We start from the raw sequence: 24,697 nt of genomic DNA, 5'->3' as shown, positions 1-24,697 counted from the left end.
CGATTTATCAGAGACTGCAGTGCAAATTGACAACTTCGGAAAATTGTTTATTTTATCACCTTTACCATGCAGATGAAGACTGAAGGCGTTCGATCTGTTGTTTGATGAATCCATTCAGCTTCAGCACGAACGCCAACTGTAAAAGACGACTTTTCCTGTGCAACTTTTTCGCGTCATTCGTCACTTTTCTTCTCGAGCAGTCGCCGCTGCACCCTCGGCCGTCAGTCTATGTAGGATCCACAGGGCCGATATAGGCAGTGTAGAGGACATAGTTTGCCTACCTCTCCGCCCTCCCTCCCACTGCCCGTGTCACTGCTCCTCCGTCCCGCTGTCTGGTGCGGACAGCCACCGGGGTATTCGGAGAAAGCCGTCACAGTGGGTGTGACACGCCAGCGTCACAGGCCCGTGTCGCCGTGACGCGGTCGGTGCGCCGGGGGCGTGACACGACCCCGACTCGTGCGGCTGGCTCCACCGCCGCGCTGGCGCGTCACTGTTCACTGGGTGCGGCGTCACTGCTCACTGGGTGTGGTGTCACTGCTCACTGGGAGCTCTCCCTGTTCACTGAGTGCGGCTCATTGCTGATGAGTATGGCTTGCTGTTCATTGTGCGCCATGACAGTGTGCTGTGCTGTCATCTGCGTCACACCGTTACCTGTTGGTGGTGATCCGCTTGCTGCTCGTCCCCGCGTTCCTTGGTTCCGTTCACTATTGAAGTCACTGTCCCAATTTAGTTAACCCAGCATTGGCTGATGGAACGGGTGGGGGGCTGAGAAAGAAAAACTTTGCCGTTTGTTTGTGCCATGTCTCGAGGATGACTGCAGGCATTGACGTTCAGTTATACATATAAGGCTGGGACAGATGACAAAGGATGGAACCAATACACCTTTGCCACTATGTGGCGCTTATTGCTTGTTATTGCTTTGTATTTCTGGCTGGTATACTTCCTGGTTGAGCTTCGCTCCAAGCACATATCACTATTTTTATTGACCAGGACATTGACGCCTGCGATGAAGAAATATTCGACCACGGCTTAGTCGGCTCGGTATCGATCTACAACGTTTCGCATGTATGTTTGATATTGCTTCCGGTAAGTATCCCGACGGAGCTGTCCTAGAACTTGCGACAGTTAAAAAATGCCTACCTAACAATACCACGACTCCTTGGCATCCCCCCCCCCCTCAACTGGCTTAACCCGCTCCCCGTTGGGGTCTGCCGAGCAACGCGCCCTGCTGGGGGGGGGGGCAATTTGCCCCCCCCCCCCCTAAGATCTCGAAAACCACGCAACATAGCGACAAGCGGCAAACGGCGTTGGATAGCCCCAACAGGGAACTACCTTGTGACCCAATTTCATTGACCTAGGTCAAACCGATGACGTCACAGGTCAGGTTAAATATAGAATTTTCACCGTTTACAGGCATTTAAAGAAATGCGTTGTAAAATCGAGTAAAATGCATTTCATTGAAAATCATCGATGAGGAAATGTTCGTCAAACACATATTCTGCTATTTGAGGTCACTGATACCAGGTCAGGTCACAGAGGTCAGGTCACTGAGGGTCACAATATGAAAATAGCATGTGATGCATGTTTTATGGTCCATTTTATATGCCAAATGCGATTATGTGGGTCAGACAGCCTTTGGGGTCAGTTTAGATTATGTTCTTGTGAAGGTCAGGTCAAGGTCAGGTCAAGGTCAGGTCAAATTAGGTCAAATTTCAAAGTTGATATTTTTGCATAAAATGGGTATTGATTCGATGCAGCTCGTCACGGGGAGTTCAATGGTGGTCTTTGTTTTGCGCTACGTGGTCAACAATTGCTAGAAATTGAGTTAAAAAAAATTGACATCAATTTTGAACAGTTTTTTTCGCTATAACTTGGCCAAAAAAGGATGTATCGATTTAAAATTTGTTATGTATATAGAAGAGCGCAGGGACTATCACATATATACCGTTTTTAATTCGGGAAAAATGGATTTTTTTGCGTGTTCTAAAAAAATCTTTTTTTTATTTTTGGGGTTCAAAATTCCAAAATTTTGAAAATCCGAGATACCAGTTTTGTAGCGCCGCCTTTGTTCTACATGAACATATAAAGAACTTTGAAACTGCTTTGTAGGGGAGAGCGGGGCAATGGCGGACGGTGGGTAATGCCGGCCACCCGTCTCTAGTGAGTACTTTGTCCATCACTAATCAGCTGATGTTGTTTACATTTCAGTTGAGCGCCATTCTAGCACGTGGTGCAAGTTTGTCACGGTAGCTCATTATTTTCATTTTTATAGCGTTAAATGTGTTTTTCGTATCTGATTTTTAATTTTTGTTGCATCTATTTGCTGACTGTGAAATGTGTTAGGGGAGAGTGGGGCAAAGCGGCCACCCGGGGCAAAGCGGCCACCCATCGTTTTAGCCCTTCGTAGCTGGCGTCAGTTCCAATTTATGGTTTCCAATTATACTTCTCTTCACGGTCGTTCGAATGAGCCAGACCGGGGTTTCAGGCCCATCACCATTGTTCTGTGAAACACGGAAAAGCATTTCTTGCCAGGTTACCAACTATGTTTACAATTTTCAAATGGTATGTTATTCCATAACCGTTTGGATTTTTTTATAAGCGTTCTTGTCCATGCATTGCATGGTTATCGTACATGCATTCTATCAATTTTAATGTTTTTTACCCCACTAAAAGCTAAGCTGGAATATTTTTGTCTCGGACGGTATGCGCGGGGCAAAGTGGCCGGGGCAAAGTGGCCATCCCCCAATTGGCCATAAGTTGTTTCCATCTGGATAAAAAACATTATTCATATTCAAATGTGTCGTCGTGCATTCATCTTGGCCACTTTTCAGTTGCATGAGTTACCAAATAATGCAATTAAATGTTTTTTCATGAAAATCCTTTCTTTGAATACCTACAGGTGGAAGATGATAAAGTGAACATCCATCCTCGCTTAAACCTTGTCACCATCAAAACCCTAGTCGTACATGAGGCAACTATGTTGTTTCTCATATCGGGACTTGAGAAGACGGCGGTGGCCGCTTTGCCCCAGGGTATGGGGCAAAGTGGCCAATATGCATAGGTTTAAAGTTTTGTCAATATCTTCCATATGTGAACGCCTTTGGAAATAAAACGCAGTTGAAATAAAAGGCAACTTACTAGGGATCACATTGGTATAGAAAGAATCTTTCCAAGTTTAAAAATCAAGCGTTGGCATCGTGAGAAGCGTTAGGGTGGCCGCTTTGCCCCACTCTCCCCTAACGCATTTTCAGAAGTGCTGCTTTGCAATGACCTTCAATTAAGCCTTTCTTAGGCGACTGCTGGATGTGAGGCGTTTGCGACGCAATGCCTTTGACTGCTGCCTGCTTTCTTAACCCGCGCACCGACGGGGGGGGGGGGGCGGATATCCGCCCCCCCTGAGGTTTTTCGCGAATAGCGGGAAAATTTGGTACGACTACTCCCTCATCAATTTTACACATGGTGTGCAAGTTTGAACCTCCTACCTTTAAAGGTCAGGTTAATGACCCAACTTTGAATGGTCATTTGAATGGTCACTTTGAATGACCCAACCTCAAGTCACTTTTTTGCAACTTTGTCACCGTGCCAGAGCTACAGTAGATGTCGGAGGCCTTTGAAAGTCGCAGGATGTTATAAGGTCATTAGTAGCTATAATTTGTATATCTCGGAATTTTGATGTCGGTGACCTAAGGTCAGGTCATTTTCGCGACCTCCCCATTATAAGTCAATGGGGGAAAAATCAACTCCCTATTTTTACCACTAAAACGGGTCGGAATGGCCCCATATACCATACATGACTTCATATACGATCAACCTTCACTACCTTGAGGTCTGTTTTGCTGTTGGGCAGCTGTGAGGTCATGTGACGTCATCAAAGGTCACCAAAGGTTTTTGGCCAATAACTCCGTACAGGAACAAGATACAGCCGCGTGGATGGTCTCATTGTGTTCAGCTCGTCAAGACGCATCGAATGATATACATGATGACCTCGAGGTCACGTGACCTGAGGTCAACCTTTGACCTTGACCTTTCGAGGTCAACATATATATCATTCGATGCGGATTGACGAGAGGATCACGATGATGCCCTTAGTTTGCTCCTATCTTGACTAATTCGAAAGTTATTCGAGAAAAACTCTCTCCATATCTAGCGCCGCCATTTTGAATTTTTCGACCCCTGTGACGTCATCATTGACCTGACCTGAAAATGACCTGAGTAAAAATTGTAGATCTTGACCGTGCGTATCCCATGCCGTTTACCGCTTGTCGCTATCTTGCTTCGTTCTCGAGATCTCAGGGGGGGCGGTCATCCGCCCCCCCCCCCCGTCGGTGCGAAGTTGGCGCAGACCCCCGTCGGTGCGCGGGTTAAAATAAAGCGGACCTCGGGGTAATACCGGACACGTGTCCGGAATGACTCCACGCGGTTTTGTTTGCGACTTCTGTCGTGCAAGCTCAACGTTTCGGGTTGCTGTGTTTACGGCTGTGTTAGTTTGCTTGCTGTTTACGGTTGTGTTAGTTTGCTGCTCTGTTGGCGCCGCGCTGTTGTGTTGCAGCGAGTGCAATGTTGTGTTGCAGTGCAGTGCACTGTTAACTACTGAATACAGTTGTCGTTTCTTAATTCTCACTTAAATTTCCATCGAAAGAACGGTTTAAGGATGAATACCAGTGACGATATTTCGATTTTTTGTGCTATTGCACTTAGTGGCCGGCATTACCCCTCGCTTTTTTGCACCTCCATTTTTCACCACATTTTCGCGTAGGCTCTGAATCTGTCATCAGTGATCTGAGATACTAAAACTGGGTGTTATCTGAAAGCCTATTCCTTTGGCTTTAACCACAGTCAAAATCACCATAAAATAGCTTCAAATAGCTAAGCTATTGAGCAAAATGCTTATGGTGTCGCCATTGCCCCACTCTCCCCTAACTGTAGCTTTTGTGAGCGTTTCAAGATTTCATGTTTTTTGCTCATTTTTGCTCGAACAGGACCTCAGTTTAACTTCAATAACTCCTGACCTAAGGTGACCTAAGACTTGAAATTTTGTGTGAAGGTGTCAAATTGATGCCCAGGAAGCAGGGCTGCGGAGTCGGAGTCGGAGTCGGAGTCGGAGTCGGTCGGAGTCGACAGTTGTGACCGGAGTCGGAGTCGGAGTCGGAGTCGATTTTAGAAACCCGAGCCGGAGTCGGAGTCGGAGTCACCGAAAATTCTGTCGACTCCGCAGCCCTGCTAGTTCTGCGGAGTCGGAGTCGGGAGTTGGAGTCGGTCGGAGTCGACAATTCTGCCCGGAGTCGGAGTCGGAGTCGGAGCTGGTTTTTGAAAGCCGGAGTCGGAGTCGGAGTCGGAGTCGCCGAAAATCCATCGACTCCGCAGCCCTGCCAGGAAGGTACTGAAAATTTTGCGGCGCTACGCGCCGCCGCTTTCTTCCTGTTCAGGAAAAACCACAGGGGGGGCAACTTGCCCCCCCCCCAGCGGGGCGAGGGTTAATTCGATGGCAATACTGCGCTAGTAGGTTCAGAGTTGCTTACATGTGTTGTGGTTACTTGGGCTGCCTAACACAAATAGGTAGAGGTGACAGACATGTGCATGGATCCGAGAAAATGGATCTGTGATCTAATCCCACGGATCCTGATCTCGGATCCGTCGGGATCATAGATCCAGCTCTTTAATTTATCGAGAGATCCGTAGGGATCATTGATCCGAATCTAGTGTTTTTGTTTGAGATTTAGTGGGATCATAGATCTCATTTTGGTCAACACAGAAATCCCAAAAGATCACTCGTTGAAACTCACAAACGTTCTTATTTAGTGATTTTATGTTATAACACGTCATAATTCATAGTTTTATGGCACTTTGATTGACATGGAAACACTTGGAAACCTGGTTTCAAGTGGTGTGCATGGTGGGATCAACTCAGATCATAGATCCATGTTCTTGATTTATCGTGAGATTCTGTGAGATCATAGATCCAGGATAAATATTTTGACGCCGGATTCGGTGGGATCATAGATCCAAACCTGCAATCTGTCTCGCGATCCACTGAGATCGTAGATCCATCACTCAGATCCATGCACATGTTTGAGAGGTGACCTATTCCATCAAAGGTGCAGCGGTGCTTCAAGCGTAGACTCTCAGTGATTTGTACGATTGCAACTCACAGCCGATAGTATTCGACAGCGGAAGATATTGACACGGGCCGAGGGACTCAGATAAGCTGACGCCGAAGGACAATTCATTGTTCGATAGAAGTCAAAGCTATTTTCTGAGAGAAAGGGGGGCCAGAACGCATACCTACCTACGAGCTCCAAGTGTTGCAATCAAGGCAGTGCATTAGCATAGCTAAGCACTCCTTTGTGTGGGCTTGCAGAAGTTCGATTTGGTGCCAGTTTTCCAAAAGGTAAGTGCCTCCCGTGTCGCTGTGTCCTTCGAATGATGGCTGACTGACCATGTGGTTCAGTATTGACGGCACGTCTCCGAGCCGCTGCCCGCCCAGACCGTGTCACGCCACAGCGCAAAATCGAACGGGACCCCACCCCAACTCTGGGCCCTGTTTCACCGATGATAGCAGCACGCTGCTATTCCATTTCGCGAGCTGACGTCACACTTCTGGTTTTTTTATTTTTTTTTTGAATTTTGCATCCCGGTTGCACTAAGGCATACCGGGGAGGGGAAGCTAATAGCTGGCAATGAGCCAGATCTTCCGTTTTACGTTACTTTACCACCGGCTATTCAAGACCGGCCCAAGGCTAGCGACTAAGGCAAATAGCTACGTTATACCGGCTCATGTGACGTCCGGTGGGAGGAAAGCTAGGGAGAGCCGGAAAGAAGGCCAGAGTGGCAAGGCCGAGATTTAAATGAATTTTAGTACTTACTTCTGATGTCTTGCAGCTGTATCTCCGTGTGTTGTTGTGTGGTGTTGTTTCGTGGAGTGTTTGTTGTGTATGATTTCTACCAGGAAAAGTCCTAACTAGAAAAAACCTGGTGCCTAGCCAAGAGGGCAAAACCTGTGCGTTTTTGCCAAATTGCACAGGAAAAATCCCTTTAGAAGTAATTACTTTACGTTATATCACTCCATATTACTCCATCGGTAATGAAGTAGCTCTTGGAGCTGACGCTGCGACTCAGTGGTTGTCACGTTAGAACTTGGTAACGTCGGGAAGTCGCGTTCAGTAAGCCCGGTCAGGCCTTGTCGTGCCCCAGTGGCGAGGGAGGGGAGCCACATCCCCCCGGCACCAGGGTTGTCCATAGGGGAGCCCTTAACGCCCGGCGGCAGCTGGCCGAACAGGTTCCCCCCCCCCCCTGAAAGGCTTAATAACCAGCCGGTTTAGGACCGACCAATCCTGTGTCTCGAGTGGGCCTCAACCATTAAATGGGATCCCTGTCGAGAACCGGGCGAGACCCTGTTGGGACCCCAGGATATGTCCCGGGCTCCGTCAAACCTTGTGTTAAATGGAGTTTTCTAGTTTTGTGTTGTGCAAAAAGTTAAAAAGCAGTTCTAGCAAATCTGGATAGGTATCTCCTAGTATATTTTCGATGTTGAAAGTTATTCTGTCTTTGCGTGTAATCAATCAATGGTTGTCTAAAACGTTGATAGGTATTGTGGGCAGCTTATAAGAAAATGTTTTATATTATATCTGACGTCATCCCCGCAATAGTGACAGTTTGGAGGAGTCGTTTCTTCTATATTGTAATTATGCGTAATTTTGGTGTGCAAGTATGATTTCCTTAATTCTAGTATCCTGACTAGAGGAGTGCCAATGTCCCACCTCTTGCTTAATAGGGTAAAGGTGAAAATGTGGGTTTACGTTCCAATCAAGTTGGAAAGATTTTTTAGAGGCTAATGCTATTGCGTTAAGGTAATCATTGACTGGGCAGCTAATTTGATTTTGAGGGGGGTCATTCAAGCTTTGTTTGGCTGCCAGGTCAGCTCGATCATTTCCACTTATCCCGCTATGACCGGGAATCCAAAGAAATTTGATGTTATGATTATTGGTATTAATAAATGATCTTATTTCATCCACTATGGGATGTGTGTAGTGTTGGAGGAAAAGGTTTGTTGACGTCTCCATGGAAACCCAATTTGACACATGTAATAGCAGCGTGCTGCTATCACCGGTGAAACAGGGCCCTGGTGACCACTGACCCAACTCCAGTCCTGCAGGGACCCCGCCGACCCGGCCCCTGGTGACCCCGCTGACCGGCCCCTCGTGACCGACCACTGGCCCAACTCCAGTCCTGGGGACCCCGCCGACCCGGCCCCTGTGACCCCGCGCTGAACCGTCCCCTGGTGACCCGCCGACCCGGCCCCTGGTGACCCCGCTGACCCGGCCTCTCTGGTGTCCACTGACGGGCCCCTTTCCGGTACCCCCTCTCCGTCTTGTCGCCAGTCCCAGTTATCATTCTCGCCTGCTCCGGCCCTCCGGCCGACCTCGGTCAGCCGTGCTGGCCGCGGCCCCGTGCACCTATCAGACCGCGATAACACATCGGGGCCGTGTCGGCGCTATCTTATCACGGTCCCGCGACGTATACCGGGCCGGGCTGCGGTGGCAACAATCGATGGTCGGCCCACACCACACTGCTGCGTACACAGGGAGTGCCTCGCCGGCCGCGCGCCAACAGGTGGCCCTTCCCAGGCCCCGGGGGACGCCGCCGCCGCGCCGGCACCGACGACAGCTCCGCCGACACACCGCGGTCAATATTTGTTACATATGCACCCGGTGGCGCTGCAGACAGGACCATTGTTCTGTCGGCAACAGCCACCTGAGAGGAATATAAACCAGCATTTACTGTTATGAATTGGATTTTCTTCCCCTGCAACTAGCGCCAGTTTGGACGTGATCTTGGGCAACCAGTGGAGGGCAGCTTCATATTAGAAGCGTACAGCCTAGTTATTTCTCTAGTTGACGAATAACGTTAGATTATAGCACGGTGATAAATAACGCAACATTATTCCAACTATGTGTACCTTTGTATTGATCTGCGTAAACTATAGGTATGCTATCTCTGGCGATGTGCGTCAATTCTAATGCATATTGCCCACATCTATATGATTTCTTTTCTTCTTGTACCCTGTACCTATGTGCACACATATATCTTATCTCCACCTTTCTATGGATCAAATAAACCTGTTAGTGGCGTACACGTCCCAGCCGTTGCTCAGCAAATAAGCCGGACCTTGTGTTGCCTTTGAATATTGGCGTGGGTAATTGGCAATTACCGGCGCGAGTGGGACAGTTGTGGCGCAGCTCCCTGGTGGCGCGGCGGCGGCTGTCGGCGTCCAGTGATAGGTAGGTATAAGGTGCCATATCACGGTCCCCAGCTGGTCTCAGCCCTCCCAGTGACGGCCGCCCAGCCGAGCGGGCGCCGGGCCGATAGCTGCCGCTGCAGCCAGCCCATGGCGTTATATAACCATATAGAGCCTTGGGCTGGCTCAATTATAAGTAACAGTTTTCAACAATACTACTTCATGTTTTCATCAATCTCACCATCGTATTGAGCTACGCATTGCTGTAACAAAATATATTTTCTTTTGCCAAGAAAACAGAAGCAGGCTGAACATTTCCATAAGCCTCATTTGATGACTCTGTTTTTCGCTTTTCTTTCGTCAGCCCACCGAAAAACAAGGACATTACGAACAAAGTAGGTATGATTTTCAGGACGAAAGTAAGTGTAAAAACTTTTGTAGGTTGTTCCTGTTCTGCCTGCTATTTTTATTTTTACTTGTAGACACTGATGTTTGATGGGATTAAAAAAAGAGATTAGGATGGGACTCCAAAAGAACACCACTTTTACATATACCTAAGCGGTAATGGAGTTGGGCCGAAAATGGAGATGAGCGACCTTCTCTTGTCATCAGCCGGCAGTATGGTACCGGGATATAATGATGAGAGCCCCGGTAACCCACCAGCTGTCCCCGCGCGGCGGGGTGTCCCCGACTGGGACCACCAGGGGACCACCGTCACCGCTGCAATCTCGGCAGTGTTGACAGTGGTCGCCGCCACCAGCTCTCATAACGCCCGGCCGGCCCATCGGCTCGACAGTGCGCCGTGATTTGTACGGACGGCGGTCATTAAGCGGACAGCCCAATTGGTCGGCCACAACGGCCGCGATGTGCTCCCAACGACCTTATCTGGGGGCCGTGACAGGCCGGCCTGATGAACAGCGTGCTCCCCGAGCCCCAGCTGCTCCCGGCGACCGAGATTGGCCGCGCGTCACGCTGCTGTTTAATATCGACAGCGGCGCGGCTGTACCCAGGCGCCGCCGAAATTTATGCATGCATTGTGAGCTGCGAGAGCTATGCAGCTAGTGCTGATGACACCTTGGCCAGTGAGAGTTTCATTATGGTGCTACCGGAGACGAAGGGCAAAGCATTCTTTTTCTTTTTGTTCACGCTCAACATTTTACTGGGACGCCTGATGCCGCCACCGCCAATATATGCAAACCGGTTCAAAGAGTTTTATCAACTGAACATATAAGCACGAACAATGCCAAAAGCTTTATACTCCAGTCTCCAGCCCTTAGGCTTAGTGAGCTGGCGGCGTGCCGCTTTACCTGGCCCGTGGCCGGGAGCGTCCCGAACGTCCCGCTACCTGCGCCAGCCGAGCGGCAAACCACGCCGGCTGGCCGCCGCCGCCCCTTTTCCCGGTGCGGGGGCGGGGAGCGGCTGCACCTGTCTACAATCCACCTGTCTCCCTGTCCTCCGTCCCGCACCGCTGATCAATCGGCACCCCCGGCGTCCGGAGCGGCCAGACCGACCGTATACCTATACCCTGCTACCTGGGACAGACCGACCGTACCTATACCCTGCTGCCCCTGGGACAGACCGACCGTATACCTATAGGTACCCTGCTGCCCCTGGGACAGACCGACCGTACCTATACCCTGCTGCCCCTGGGACAGACCGACCGTACCTATACCCTGCTGCCCCTGGGACAGACCGACCGTACCTATACCCTGCTGCCCCTGGGACAGACCGACCTATACCTATACCCTGCTGCCCCTGGGACAGACCGACCGTATACCTATACCCTGCTGCCCCTGGGACAGACCGACCGTACCTATACCCTGCTGCCCCTGGGACAGACCGACCGTATACCTATACCCTGCTGCCCCTGGGACAGACCGACCGTACCAATACCCTGCTGCCCCTGGGACAGACCGACCTATACCTATACCCTGCTGCCCCTGGGACAGACCGACCGTCACTATACCCTGCTGCCCCTGGGACAGACCGACCGTACCTATACCCTGCTGCCCCTGGGACAGACCGACCGTCACTTTGTATAAACAGACCACCACTGCTACCCACTGGGACGGACCGACCGTCACCTGCTACCTACTGGGACATAGGCGGCGGAACGGGGAGGGCACCGGGGCACCGTGCCCCCCTTTGATTTTGGCATTTTAACATTAGCCCTATGGGTGCGTTGCATGGAAAGAATGGGACCAAAAGTCGGCAGTGCCCCCCCCCCCTCCCTTAATTGAAGGTGTTCCGCCACTACTGTACTGGGACAGACTGACCGAAACCTGCTACCCACTAGGACAGATCGACCTTCATACACTGCCGTATAAACCGTGCTGAAAACAAAACACTGATACATGTGTCCGACAAATTGTATCTGGCGAATCGTTGGGAGAGTTGGATCAGATGTGAAGATGTGTGTTTGGAAACGGCGGAATACGGTGTTCAATTGGCCATCATTACTACGAGAATGACTGAAGCTACGCGCAGGAATGCAACAATTCATGCGGCTTCCTTTGTGGTGCAGGTGCTCACGGTATATGCAGGTGCTCATGTAACTATAATTACCGGGGTTATTTGAAAAGTGGTCAGCGCTGGTCGGGCTCCGGATGTTATAGGATAGCGCTGGTCGGGCTCCGAATGTTATAGGATAGCGCTGGTCGGGCTCCGGATGTTATATGATCTACACACCGGACACTCCAAGTAACAATGATGAAGATCGGGACTCGGGTCACGGTAGATGGGGAGTGGAGATTTCGGCCAACCGGCAACCCATAAGTCCAATGACTTCATTTGGATTGACTGCTGACAGGTGTGCTCTTACTCTTACTGACATACCTCTGTCGACTGTCTCTTGTGTTTCAGGCGACGAGAGCGGCCACTTTGGGGCCTGGACGGTCTGTCGGCAGCGGCGCACCACAGAGTACCGCTGCGGTACGCGAGTCTCCAAACTGCAGCCCTCCGGTAAGGGAGCGCGGTCAGGGGAGGCGCGCGCTCAGGAAAATCAGACCTGTCTGTCCGCGTGTCCAGTGGCACGAGTTCCCACATGGGTCACCAAGTACTGCATCGCGAGTCACGTATTGTTGTGCTCAGTCGAAAAGTCGCAAAGCTTTACATTTGATGACATCTGGTGCTTTATGTTTTACCCTACCGAAAAATTACCCGTTACCGAAGGACTTTCGATAGACCTTTTATTGGCTTTCGCATACCGTCTGTTGCCTCTCGTTGTGCTGCTTATAATCTCCGGGGACGGGTACCAGACATGTGCATGGATCCCGGATCCGAGAGCTGGATCTATGATCTCAGTGGATCTCTCGACAAAATAGAGGGGTTGGATCCATGATCCGAGTGGATCTCTCGACAAAATTCAGGGGTTGGATCTATGATCCGAATGGATCTCTCGACAAAATTAAGGGGTCGGATCTATGATCTCTGTGGATCCAGCGGGCAAAAATTTGTGGAGGAGCTATGATCTGTATGGATCTCACGACAACATGTAGCCAATGAAACCCTTATCCTACATAATTGTACACCTTACAGTGCAATACAATTGAGAATTGTCACTTGTGGACATGGTTAAGACCAGTTGTAATCATTAGGTATCAGCATTAAATTTGAATTTAAATCAACAACATTTGTACTACATTTAAAATAAACCAAGAACATGCACATTGCTACTTTTGTGACCAATTGTAACTTTTTCATGACAGCACTGATGACAATTTTATCAACAAGCTACAGCCACTTTAATTCAATGGACAAACAGCACAGACAGATGCAGTGGCAGCAGGGCACTGCAGATTTTCATTTTGGTCTCATTCTTTCCATGCAATGCCATAGGGCTAATGTTAAAATGCCAAAATCTATGGGGGGCACTGTACCCTGGTGCCCCCCCCCCCTGTTCCGCCGCCTATGGACAGATGTTAGGAAATCAAATCTGGAAGCCAAATAGGTCAGTTTTGTTAAAAATAATCCAGCAATCCACTTCTGCCAGGTATGAAACCCCAATCCAGAATGTTCGTATGAGCTATTAGTATGTGCAACACAATTTCGATTTAGTTAGAATAGCAAACAACCTCTAATACTTTCCTAATAAAATTACAAGTTCAAAAATGCACGGACGTATAATTAAACTGGACCCGCAACCACCTCCATTCAGGTGAAGCCGACAAGGCGCCATCTTACGTTGCCAAAAAACCGTGCTCTGAAAGGTCATCGAACCATTACAATTGGAATTGCATCTAAACAGATGATCGGATCGAGATGCTGGTGGTACCGTTCGATGGGTATTGCCTTGAGGCAGGTGATGATGCATGTTACAGGTCATTCGGTGTCACGTGGCGCGTGCCACGTGCCGACAAAGTCGGGAAGGGCAAAAACCTTTAAGCGACGCTCCAAATTAAACGGTGCGCGGCACAGGTGCCAAATTCACAGGTCACATGTCCCGGTGTTTGACCATTAACCCGCGCCCCGTAGGGGGGGCCGAAACGGCCCCCCCTTGTCCTTTTCGGTCGATATCTCCTAAACGGCTGTAGATATCGCCACCAAACTTTCAGGACCCTTCCGGGCATCAATTTTACACATTGTGACTAAAATTTTCTCCAGAGACTATGATAGGTTGGCCACAAATGACGTCAGAATGACGTCATGTTCTGTCATTTTCGACCGAAAAAAGACCTTCGCGAGAAGACCTGTCAGGCCTACAGCTTTGAAGATACAGAAAAATGATCAAGACATAAAAGGTGTAGAATTAACAGGGCTACAAAACTGCTATCTCGGATTTTTGAAATTTTTGTAGTTTTGACCCCCAAAAATCAAAAAAGCATTTTTTTGGATATATTAGCCTAAAAATCCAAAAAGTTTTTTGAGTTTCAAAAAAACCCGGAATATATGTGATAGTACTAACCGTCTTCTATCTACATACCAAATTTCAGATCGATACATCGTTTTTTGGCCAAGTTATAGCGAAAAAACTGTTCAAAAATGATGACGTCAAATTTTCAAACTCAATTTTTGGCAATTCTAGACCACGTAGAGCAAAACAAAGACCACCATCGGACTCTCCGTGACGAGCTGCATCGAATCAATACCCATTTTAGGCAAAAATATCAACTTTGAAATTTGACCTAACATGACCTGACCTTGACCTGACCTTCACCAAAACGTGACCTAGGCTGGCCCCAAAGGCTGCCTGACCCACATAATCGCATTTGTCGTAAAATGGACCATAAGACATGTATCACACGACACTTTCATAATGTGACTCCTGGTGACCTGACCTCGCTGTGACCTGACCTGGTATCAGTGACCTCAGATAGCAAAGTATGTGTTTGACGAACAATGTACCATCGATGGTTTTCAATAAATTACCAATTTACTCGATTTCACAACACATTTCTTGAAATGCCTGTGAACGGTAAAAATCTGACCTTTGACCTGACCTGTGACGTCATCGGTTTGACCTAGGTCAATGAAATTTGGTCACAAGGTAGTTCCCGGGTGGGGCTATCGAACGTCGTTTGAATATTGAAAATCGGCCGGTAACTTTCCGAGATCTTAGGGGGGGGGGGCCGAAACGCCCCCCCCCCTACGGGTGGTAGGGTCCGCCGGTAGCCCTACGGGGCGCGGGTTAACATATGGTATGCTCGGCAGCAGGGGGTGCGGAATGCACGCGCCAGGGGCGAAAAACATGTTTTGAGGATGCATCCTCCGATTCCGGAAAACCTTGACCTAGGCACACCAAATTTGGCACACTGACACTACTGGACACGCGCTTTAAGGTGCTGTACAAATAGGCGTGCTTGGGTACACGGTGCACGTGCTGTGCACGTGCAAACCTTTTGATGTTGCACTCTGTGTCACACATGCGGGTAGGGCGGGTAGCGCTGGCAAGCTCAAAGTGCCAAATTTGCACAGGCCACTCAGAATGCATTCCAGCATAGTTATTGAGCATATCTGTCTCCTGGTGGACCCCAAAGGTGCGCTCTGCACGTGCAAAAAAATTATCCGCGCCGGGCGGTGGGGATGCTTGGACACCCCATGTAGGTTTATGTAAATATCTCGAAAACGGCGTTGTGGAGCGCCGCCGTTTTTAGCACACCCTTTCATGCATCTTTTTCACACATGCTGCATAACTTTCAGACCCAGGTCACTCAAGATTAGGTCACCAGGTTACGTCCAAGTGGCCTTACCTTAGGAAAAGTTATAATGCCCGTCATAGCTACACAGACTGAACAATCGGTCTAAAACGTTGGCGGCGATTACTAAGAGCACCATATAGGTATACGTAAAGTATCTTATCCGTAGTAAAGTATCAATTATCCATAGTAAAGCAGCTTATCCATAGTAGGTGTCAACCACCACTGATGGCGTCGTAACATGTTACGAAGGTACTAAAACTATAACTTCTTAAATGTTAAACTGAATGCTAAATTCGAAATCAGCTCCAAAAACTGTCCTAGAAACATGTAAAACTCGAAAAGGTGAACCAAGGTCATTAAAGGTCAGTGACCTTGACCTAATTTTCACCTGACCTTGACACCCACCATATTGCATGTGACCAACATCATATCACATGTTTGAACGCTTGAAACCACGAAAAGACAGCAAACGCGCGGCTGCGGCTAGTGCGCGCCGACGTACGCCGAATCACGATTCCGGCCAAACATGGTCTCGTAATAATAACTTAATATCAGATGCTGATTTACCGCTACTCAGTCAAGTTAGATCCATTTCTTCTTGGCCGCGGTCACCGGTCCAGGCCACCACATAATCGTATTACACCGCGCTTGCTCAATGCTCAGTTCGTATTGTAAAAGCACTGCGGTACAGCATAGATGCAGGCGCTCTGCCACTGCCATCTATGGGTGAAAGATGAAGATAATGGTTATTGCGGTACAGTATCACTACAGGCGCAAACAACGTGCAAACAAAGATGCCTATGGCCTATGCTGCGCTACCGGGCGATGGTAGCGTAAATTTGCGTTGCTGGGTAACTATGTAAAAGTTTTGGAGCCCGAATTTGACAAAAGAAATGGTTTGCCGTTTTAAAGACCGTATCAAACAATCTGCGGTAACTCTCAATTCTTGCTTTGAGATAATTGGTGATTTGTTTATCAAACCGTAGTACTTCCAAGCTATCACCAGCACATAACGAACTTCAGGCGACACCGCTCGTCTATGTTTTGTGTCCTTTGCCTCACGTGAGGGTGATGGGTACCTACTGGAGTAGGCAAAAGTGATATCATCTCCCATTTTCAAATGGATCAGCACCTAAATGGTGAGCCGACCAGGGGGACCGATGAACGTTGTTGTTGTCATCATCGACCATAGGTGGCGGAACGGGGAGGACCTAACCTTGAGTGACCTGGGTCTGAAAGGTCTGCAGCATGTGTGAAAAAGATTCATGAAAGGGTGTGCTAAAAACGGCGTCGCTCCACAACGCCGTTTTCGAGATATTTACATAAACCTACATGGGGTGTCCAAGCATCCCCACCGCCCGGCGCGGATAATTTTTTGCACGAGCAGAGCGCACCTTTGGGGTCCACCAGGAGATAGATATGCTCAATAACTATGCTGGAATGCATTCTGGGTGGCCTGTGTAAATTTGACACTTTTAGCTTGCTAGCGCTACCCGCTCTGCCCGCATGTGTGACACAGAGTGCAACATCAAAAGGTTTGCACGTGCACAGCACGTGCACCGTGTACCCCAGCACATCTATTTGCACAGCGCCTTAAAGCGCTCGTCCAGTAGTGTCAGTGTGCCAAATTTGGTGTGCCTAGGTCAAAGTTTTCCGGAATCGGAGGATGCATCCTCAAAACAAGTTTTTCGCCCCTGGCGCGTGCATTCCGCACCCCCTGCTGCCGAGCATACCATATGTTAATGGTCAAACACCGGGACATGTGACCTGTGAATTTGGCACCTGTGCCGCGCACCGTTTAATTTGGAGCGTCGCTTAAAGGTTTTTGCCCTTCCCGACTTTGTCGGCACGTGGCACGCGCCACGTAACACCGAATGACCTGTAACATGCATCATCACCTGCCTCAAAGCATTACCCATCGAACGGTACCACCAGCATCTCGATCCGATCATCCGTTTAGACGCAATTCCAATTGTAATGGTTCGATGACCTTTCAGAGCACGGGTTTTTGGCAACGTAAAATGGCGCCTTGTCGGCTTCACTATCTTCCATAGGAGGTCCATTTGGATCGCCAGTCCAGTTTATTTATACGTCCGTGCAAAAATGGCATCAACTTCTTCAGATTACTGATGGAGTTAAGTGCTTGTGCGAGGAACATTGTAATAGTTATTTGAAAATATATAAGCATGACCTTTCCTCGATATTGAGTAAAAAAGTGCCGAAAAATGTACTTTATCTACCAAGGGTAGGGTAGCTTCATTCCTTCTTTCTTTCGGTCTAAAGCCTTTGTCATGTTTTTCTAGCTTTATGAAGGTATCTAAACCTGATTATAGGTATTGTTATTGGCCGGTAGGTGTATCTAAACCTGTGTACTCATAGATAGAGTTTTCACCTTTCAACGGAATTATAATACTTTGTTACAGTGGTACGATATCGATTTTGTCACGAACTGATGTATGTAATTTTGTAGAGGCAGTTGGAACGCGATGCGGCGAAACGAAACTATTGTTTATCTTGATTATATATGTTTGACAAAGGCCAGTGGCCGAAATATCACATATTTTCTATAAAAAAAGTACATTTTTCGGCACTTTTTTATTCAATATCGAGGAAAGGTCATGCTTATCTATATTATGAATTATAACATGTCTGTGCGTGCCTGCGATGTCATGCCTTATGTGTCTTATTGCGCCTGCAAGGCGCCGCGTATCGGCGTGAAATTTGGCATGCCGAATCTGTGGGCGTGGGGGGCCTTTGTATTAAAATTTGGGCGTGATCGGGCCAGGGGTGCGCCGTCAGCACGCGCTCGCGTGCGCCATAGGGTTAACACGGGAAACGGTCAAATCGAAGATCGGGCGAAAACCGGCCTGCGGCGCCCACTTCCCGGGCCCAAAACTCGGCGACAGATTGCCGTAGCGAGGTGGGGTTGCCACCACTGGATAGAGGAGAGATGGGCCTAGCGTATTGATATGGTTTCATAGTACAGCACGCGCCACGTGCAAGACAGCACCCCCGGTTGTGAAAAAATGACCGATTTCATGCATTGTGGGAAGAAAACCGATGCCGTTGGAAAACGGCTTGACGGAATGAAATCGGTGTTGTATCATTTTGCAGACAAATGTATGTGTAATCAGAGAATAGCAAACAAAAACTGATAATCCGTACCATTTCCTTAATAATGAAAAATTAATTTAAAAATTTGATTCGCGCGGAGCGCGATGTCCTTTACAACATCAAAACGTATTGAAAACGCTGATCAATCGCTATGAAACCTACATATTCGGAAAGAGCATTCTTTTGTCACCAATATCCACCCAAAATATTATCGAAAAGTCAATAAACTTTTGTGAATTTGACTCAAGCATACGACCGTGTTTTGTTAACGTTACAGGTATTTTTCGACAAAATCCGATCGATGGCTTATGGCCGTCAGGTCATACAACTTTTGACAATAGCTATCAAAGCATGGGCTGCAATGCACCGCCCGCAAAGGGGAATTCCAAACACTGAAAATAAGCGCCTACCAGTAAACAGCACATTATTGTACTAGGAATAACTCAGCTGCTACTGGGCCGATTGCGCTGAAACTTGGACTGTGGGTGGAGGGGGCACTCACCTGGCGATGTATGGTCGTTTGTTACAGGTAGAGTGGATCGACTGCACGTGCGCACGTGAGGGGTCCGCTTCTACATCTCAAGAACAGCTGGGCCGATTTCGCTCAAATTTTGTACACTGTTGGGGACAATTTAGAAAGGTGGCTGGCACAAGTCATCAAGAGTCTCAACTAGCGCGTGCGCACGTGCAGTGGGCCAGTTTTATATCTCAAGAACGGCTGGGCCGATTGCGCTCAAATTTGGTGCGTTACTTTAATCGATTATGAGAAGGGTAACTATGTGTAAGTTATTAGTAAGGTAGGGCATGGGTAGGGTAGGGTGGGTTTGAGTTCGATAAAGGCAAACCATGAGAAAGGCTCTAACAACCCGCAACCAGCACCAGCATACCATGCCGTTCAAACAAATATCCAACTCCGACAAAATAAGACAAATAAAAATCATAAGTTCCCCCACCCAAACTAATGCCCCCTCAAACGCTTCTATCAAAACGCACAGTTATAGCGCAAAACATGGCCATCTAGTCTATATTATGATTTATAAGTTGTCCGTGCGTGCGTTCTCCGACTGTCATGCCTTATGTGTCTTATTGCGCCTGAAAGGCGCCGCGTATCGACGTGAAATTTGGCATGCCGAATTGGTGGGTTGATGTGACCTCTGTATTAAAATTTGGGGGTGATCGGACCAGGGGTGCGCCGTCGGCACGCGCTCGCGTGCGCCACAGGGTTAACACAGGAAACGGTCAAATCGACGATCGGGCGAAAACCGGCCTGCGGCGCTCGCTTTCCGGGCTTGAAACTCGGCGACGGATTGCCGTAGCGAGGTGGGATTGCCACCAATGGATAGAGGAGAGATGGGCCTAGCGTATTGATATGGTTTCATAGTAAAGCACGCGCCACGTGCAAGACAGCACCCCCGGTTGTCAAAAAATGACCGATTTCGTGCATTGTGGGAAGAAAACCGATGCCGCTGGAAATCGGCTTGACGGAATGAAATCGGTGTTGTATCATTTTGCAGGCAAATGTATGTGTAATCAGAGAATAGCAAACAAAAGCTGATGATCCGTACCATTTCCGTAATAATGAAAAATTAATTTGAAAATTTGATTCGCGCGGAGCGCGACGTCCTTTACAACATCAAAACGTATTGAAAACGCTGACCAATCGCTATGAAACCTACATATTCGGAAAGAGCATTCTTTTGTGACCAATATCCACCCAAAATATTATCGAAACGTCAATAAACTTTTGTGAAAATGACTCAAACATACGACCGTGTTTTGATAACGTTACGCGTATTTTCCGACGAAATCGGATCGGTGGCTTCGGCAGGCCCAGGCAGGCCATTGAACCTTTGTCAACAAACGGTAGCGGAAGGCACCTCTCGCCAGGGGAATTCGCCAGTAAATAAAATAAATTTATTCTTTCAATAACTCAGCCGCTACCGGGCCGATTGTGCTGAATTTTGGGACTGTCAACGGGCACATATCGAACGACACATTACCATACGTAGGGTGCTAAATGCTAATGCACGTGCACACCTGGAAAGGAGCAGTTTCCTATATCAAGAACGGCTGGGCCAATTTCTCTCAAAATTGGTACACACTACAGAACCCGTAAAATCAATTAAATACCATACAGTTATCGCGCAAACATGGCCATCTAGTATATTTTCAAATAACTTCTTCAGATTACCTACTTTTGGCATCGTGCCACGTGTGGTGCCATGCTGTGCTTTCGTTATGAGAGAGCCTCCCAAAAAAAGACAAACGAAATTCACAGCTCACGTTTTGGTAATATTTTTTTATTACGTCATTATCGTTTGACCAATGAAAAATCTTAATTTGACTAAAACCGTAATGATTCCAAAAGATTCCCCGTAATAGGCCTTTCAACCTAATGACGTAAGATATTGTGATGCTTTTGAAAAGTGAATAAAATAAAGATGCAAGGCGCGACCCGGCTCAGGGCCATTAATACCGTTTTAGCTTACGTTTACGTCATTAAAGGTAGTGTGCCAGCTTTCCTGGACCGTATGGAGTTTATGGCCCAGATAAGGAGAACCGGATTTTTAGAACTTATCCATACCTTCAAAACTCATGGAAACGTCTTAAATGCTTCAAATTTTGAGTACCCCAGTGCGAAATTCGCCCCGACGGGTTGTCGGTCGTACCCCAACCACATTTCACACCACTATGAACAATAAATGCACACACTGAAATCGCTATTACCGATATGCTCATCCAATCAAGTTTCGATAAACCCGTTCATCATCATCTCCTGCAGTTCCGAACACGCCTGTTAGGTGGTGCGGTAGACCGCGCCCAAAGCCAGGGCCCCGGTAACGTGAGGTAGCCGAGTCGGGGCAGCGTGCGCTGACCCAAGCCGGGGCCGCGCGTCCTCCCGGTGTCATGTGATAGCCCGGGGCTGCCCGCGGGGATGCGGTAGACCGCGCCCAAAGCTGCGGCCCCGGCTTGGGTCAGCGCACGCTGCCCCGACTCGGCTACCTCACGTTACCGGGGCCCTGGCTTTGGGCGCGGCTTCTGCTCATACTTTGTGGTGCGGTGGTGGTGCGTCGGGCCGCGCGCTCTGACTTCGGCCAAGAAAAATGCGTCAGCTGATCATTGTCATTTCTGCCACTTGCGTGTGGTGAAATGGGGTCATAACTTAACCCGCGCCCGGCTGGGGGTCCTGGATTTCCACGCCCTGCTGGGGGGGGGGGGGGTGTTTGAACACCCCCCCTTGTAACTCGGCTCCTGGGCCACGTAGCGATACGCAGAAGGCGGCGTTCGAAAGAGCGTCAAAAATAATGAGGAAATCACTTCGGTCAATTTTTTGGTCAGGTCAAAGGTCAGGTCACCAGAGGTCATTGAAGGCAAAATTTCGCCGATTTCCAGGTCGAATGTCGACAATTTCCAAGAAGCCAACGCATAACTCGAGAACCAATAGAGCTACAGCGCCGCGGAAAAGCGCATTCGATAGCCCTATGAAAGCCCTTTCTGAGCAATTCTCTCAGATTTGACCTAACGTCAACGGTTTTGCCTGCAGGGGGCAAAAACTGCAAAAATAGCCGATTTTTTCGGAAACAGTTTTTCTGCAATAACTTTTGACTCAAGCCTTGTACGAGCTTACTTTTACCGGCATTGTGTTCCTCTCGTCAAGACGCATCGAATGAACTATAAGTTGACCTTGAAAGGTCAACTTGAAAATTTGACCTCAGGTCAAGGTCATGACCTGACCGGAAAGGGTCATGTTGCATATCAGTCGATCCGTATCGTCGAGCTGAACACATCTAAGGCGTTTTCATCGCTCTAGCATGCCTCTATCAAAAGTTATTTGCGAAAAACTGTTAGACACCATTCGTGACCTAAGATGACCTCAGGGCATAAACAAGGGTCACGGACACCATTTTCATGTTCAGTGTGTCTAAACCACTTGTAATTCGGTGTTTGGGAGTGTTTATAATGTCTTTTGTCCAAAAGAGGCGCATTTCAATTTTCTCCCATTGACTTATAATGGGGAGGTCGCAAAATTGACCTGACCTTAGGTCATCGATATCAAAATTCTGAGATATACATTTTGTACATGCTATTGCTCTTAGCAATCGCTGAAAGTTTCAAAGCGATCGGTCACTCGGTGTAGCTATGACAGACATTGAAACTTTTTATGAGGTGAGGTCACTTCAAGTGACCTGGTGACCTGACCTTGAATGACCTTGGTCTGAAATTTTCACAACATGTGTAGAATTGATGTATGATAAGGTGTGCCAAAAACGGCGGCGCTGCGCGCCGCCGTTTTTGAGATATTCGCGAAAAACCACAAGGGGGGGTGTTCAAACACCCCCCCCCCCAGCAGGGCGCGGGTTAAGAGACGGCTTTTTCATATCAATTATTTTACATAAAATCATATTTCAAACCATAAATAATGTTCGACAGCCAAATAAAAGAAACAATACCAATACAGGCTTACAGTTTAAGGCTCGACATTGTGTTGTCTACGATTATACAGCTGATAACTCATTCCCGTACGTCGTAACTCTATAATGACCTTTGCTTATTGTCACATGTGCGCCGCATTCGCGGTTGTTGCCGACGCCTGTTTGCAGGTCAGCCCACTACAGTTGTTGTACATATCGAAAAACCGATAAACTTTTAGGCGAAAAAGGCACTATTCCAGGCCCATTTTTGATTTTCTTTGCGATATTAGGTAAAAACAGAAGCTTCTTATCCTAGGAAAAATAAAATGGGAAATCTTTCAAAGGTGGCACACTACCTTTAAATTCAACGCTACAAAGATGATATTCACAAACAATCGTATCGTAAAATTATGTGAGGTAGAAAAAAATTAACATTCTTTTGAAAAAAACTCCAGACTTTTGAATTTCCAGTTTGATTTTTTATTTATTTTCATTATACTCGAAGGTAGAACGCTTAGCTCATTTGTTATTTGAAATGACGTCACGAGTTCTATTTAGATACTGAATAATCATTTTACGGTAAATATCCAAGGCCATTACAATTGATATTTTGTTTCCCATCGCTTCCGCAGAATATTTTTATACTTTTGTTAATATCTCAGTTTAAAAGATAAGCAAGTAATAGCCTTTAGCCTTTGGCTCATTGTATAATAGACAAAAGAAATGGAAAAGAATATATGTGCGATATTTCGTGTTCGACACTTTTTCATGCACTGATGTTTAAAAAAAATATTTTTGTTGACAAGCAAACACACAAAACGAGCGCAGTTGAATATCCCTCCTCTGGTAAAGAAACATTGGATTACATAATAATTTCAGAAATGTCGACAAAATCATTCAAAGTCCAACAAGTACAGAGTTATAAGGGCATAAATGATACCTCATGCCCAGCACGCCCACCACAAAACACATATCCCCTAAAACATTCCCTAAACACATTGCATGAGTGAGGCAGGCCAAAATATTTTCTACACACATTGCGCGAGTGAGAGAGGCAGAAAGACAAGTAAGGCAGGCAGGAAGGAGGCGGCGTTGGAGAACGGCGGGCACCAGACCGGTCTGCATCAGCTTCAAGTGTAAAAAAAAAAAAACGTTGGACAGGACTGCAAGAAGGCATAGGCGTAGGAACGTTTTCGAAAGTGGGGGGGGGGGGGGGCAGGCTCCCAGAGGCCTAAAACCTAACCTACCCCCAAAATCCAATTTCTCCTCGGATTTCGGCCACTTTGTTTTCGCAAACATGCTCAGAGGTAAAAAAAAAATCGAGGCAAAATAAGAATGTTGAAAAGTTCAGGGAGACTACCGCCCAGAAACTCATCCTGATAGACGCGTCCCCCTGTCCTCCGCAGCCGTTGGCACCTATGCAAATTACAGAGGCATCCAGAAATTTTTTATTACGAGCGAGTGTGAAACGTGCAAAGCGAGTCTTTTTAATATATACCTATAAAAATCAGAATGAACGGCGCAGCTAGGCTCAGGCCTGTAGCGTTTTTAAGAGGTTTATATATCAGCGACCTCTGCAAATGGGCTGATTGACTTATTAGAGGCCGGTGTGGGACCTTTAGAGGCCGGTTTGGGCCCTCAGAGACCAGTACAGGGCCTGCAAAGGGCAGTTTGAGACCTTTAGAGGCCGACTTGGGTCATCAGTGGCTAATGTGGGTCATTACAGGCCAGCATGGGCCCTCAGAGGTCAGTGTCGGACCCTAAAATACCGCCATGGGCCAGCGTTGGACCCCAGAGGC

General features: G+C 47.8%; 1 protein-coding gene across 1 annotated transcript in view; it reads left to right on the top strand.

Moving 5' to 3' along the window:
- Positions 1-24,697, top strand: part of LOC122372851 — a 56,953-nt gene that overhangs the window by 7,276 nt on the left and 24,980 nt on the right. Inside the window, exon 2 of the mRNA XM_043350490.1 lies at positions 12,098-12,196. Within this exon, the coding sequence (XP_043206425.1) occupies positions 12,098-12,196 (99 nt within the window). The remainder of the gene's footprint in view (positions 1-12,097; positions 12,197-24,697) is intronic.

This window comes from Amphibalanus amphitrite, unplaced genomic scaffold (assembly GCF_019059575.1).
Source record: "Amphibalanus amphitrite isolate SeventyFive unplaced genomic scaffold, NRLGWU_Aamphi_draft 000037F_arrow, whole genome shotgun sequence".
Classification (NCBI taxonomy): Eukaryota; Metazoa; Arthropoda; class Thecostraca; order Balanomorpha; family Balanidae; genus Amphibalanus; species Amphibalanus amphitrite.
The sequence above is the reverse complement of the archived record's forward strand: the minus strand, read 5'-3'. Positions and strand labels throughout refer to the sequence as shown.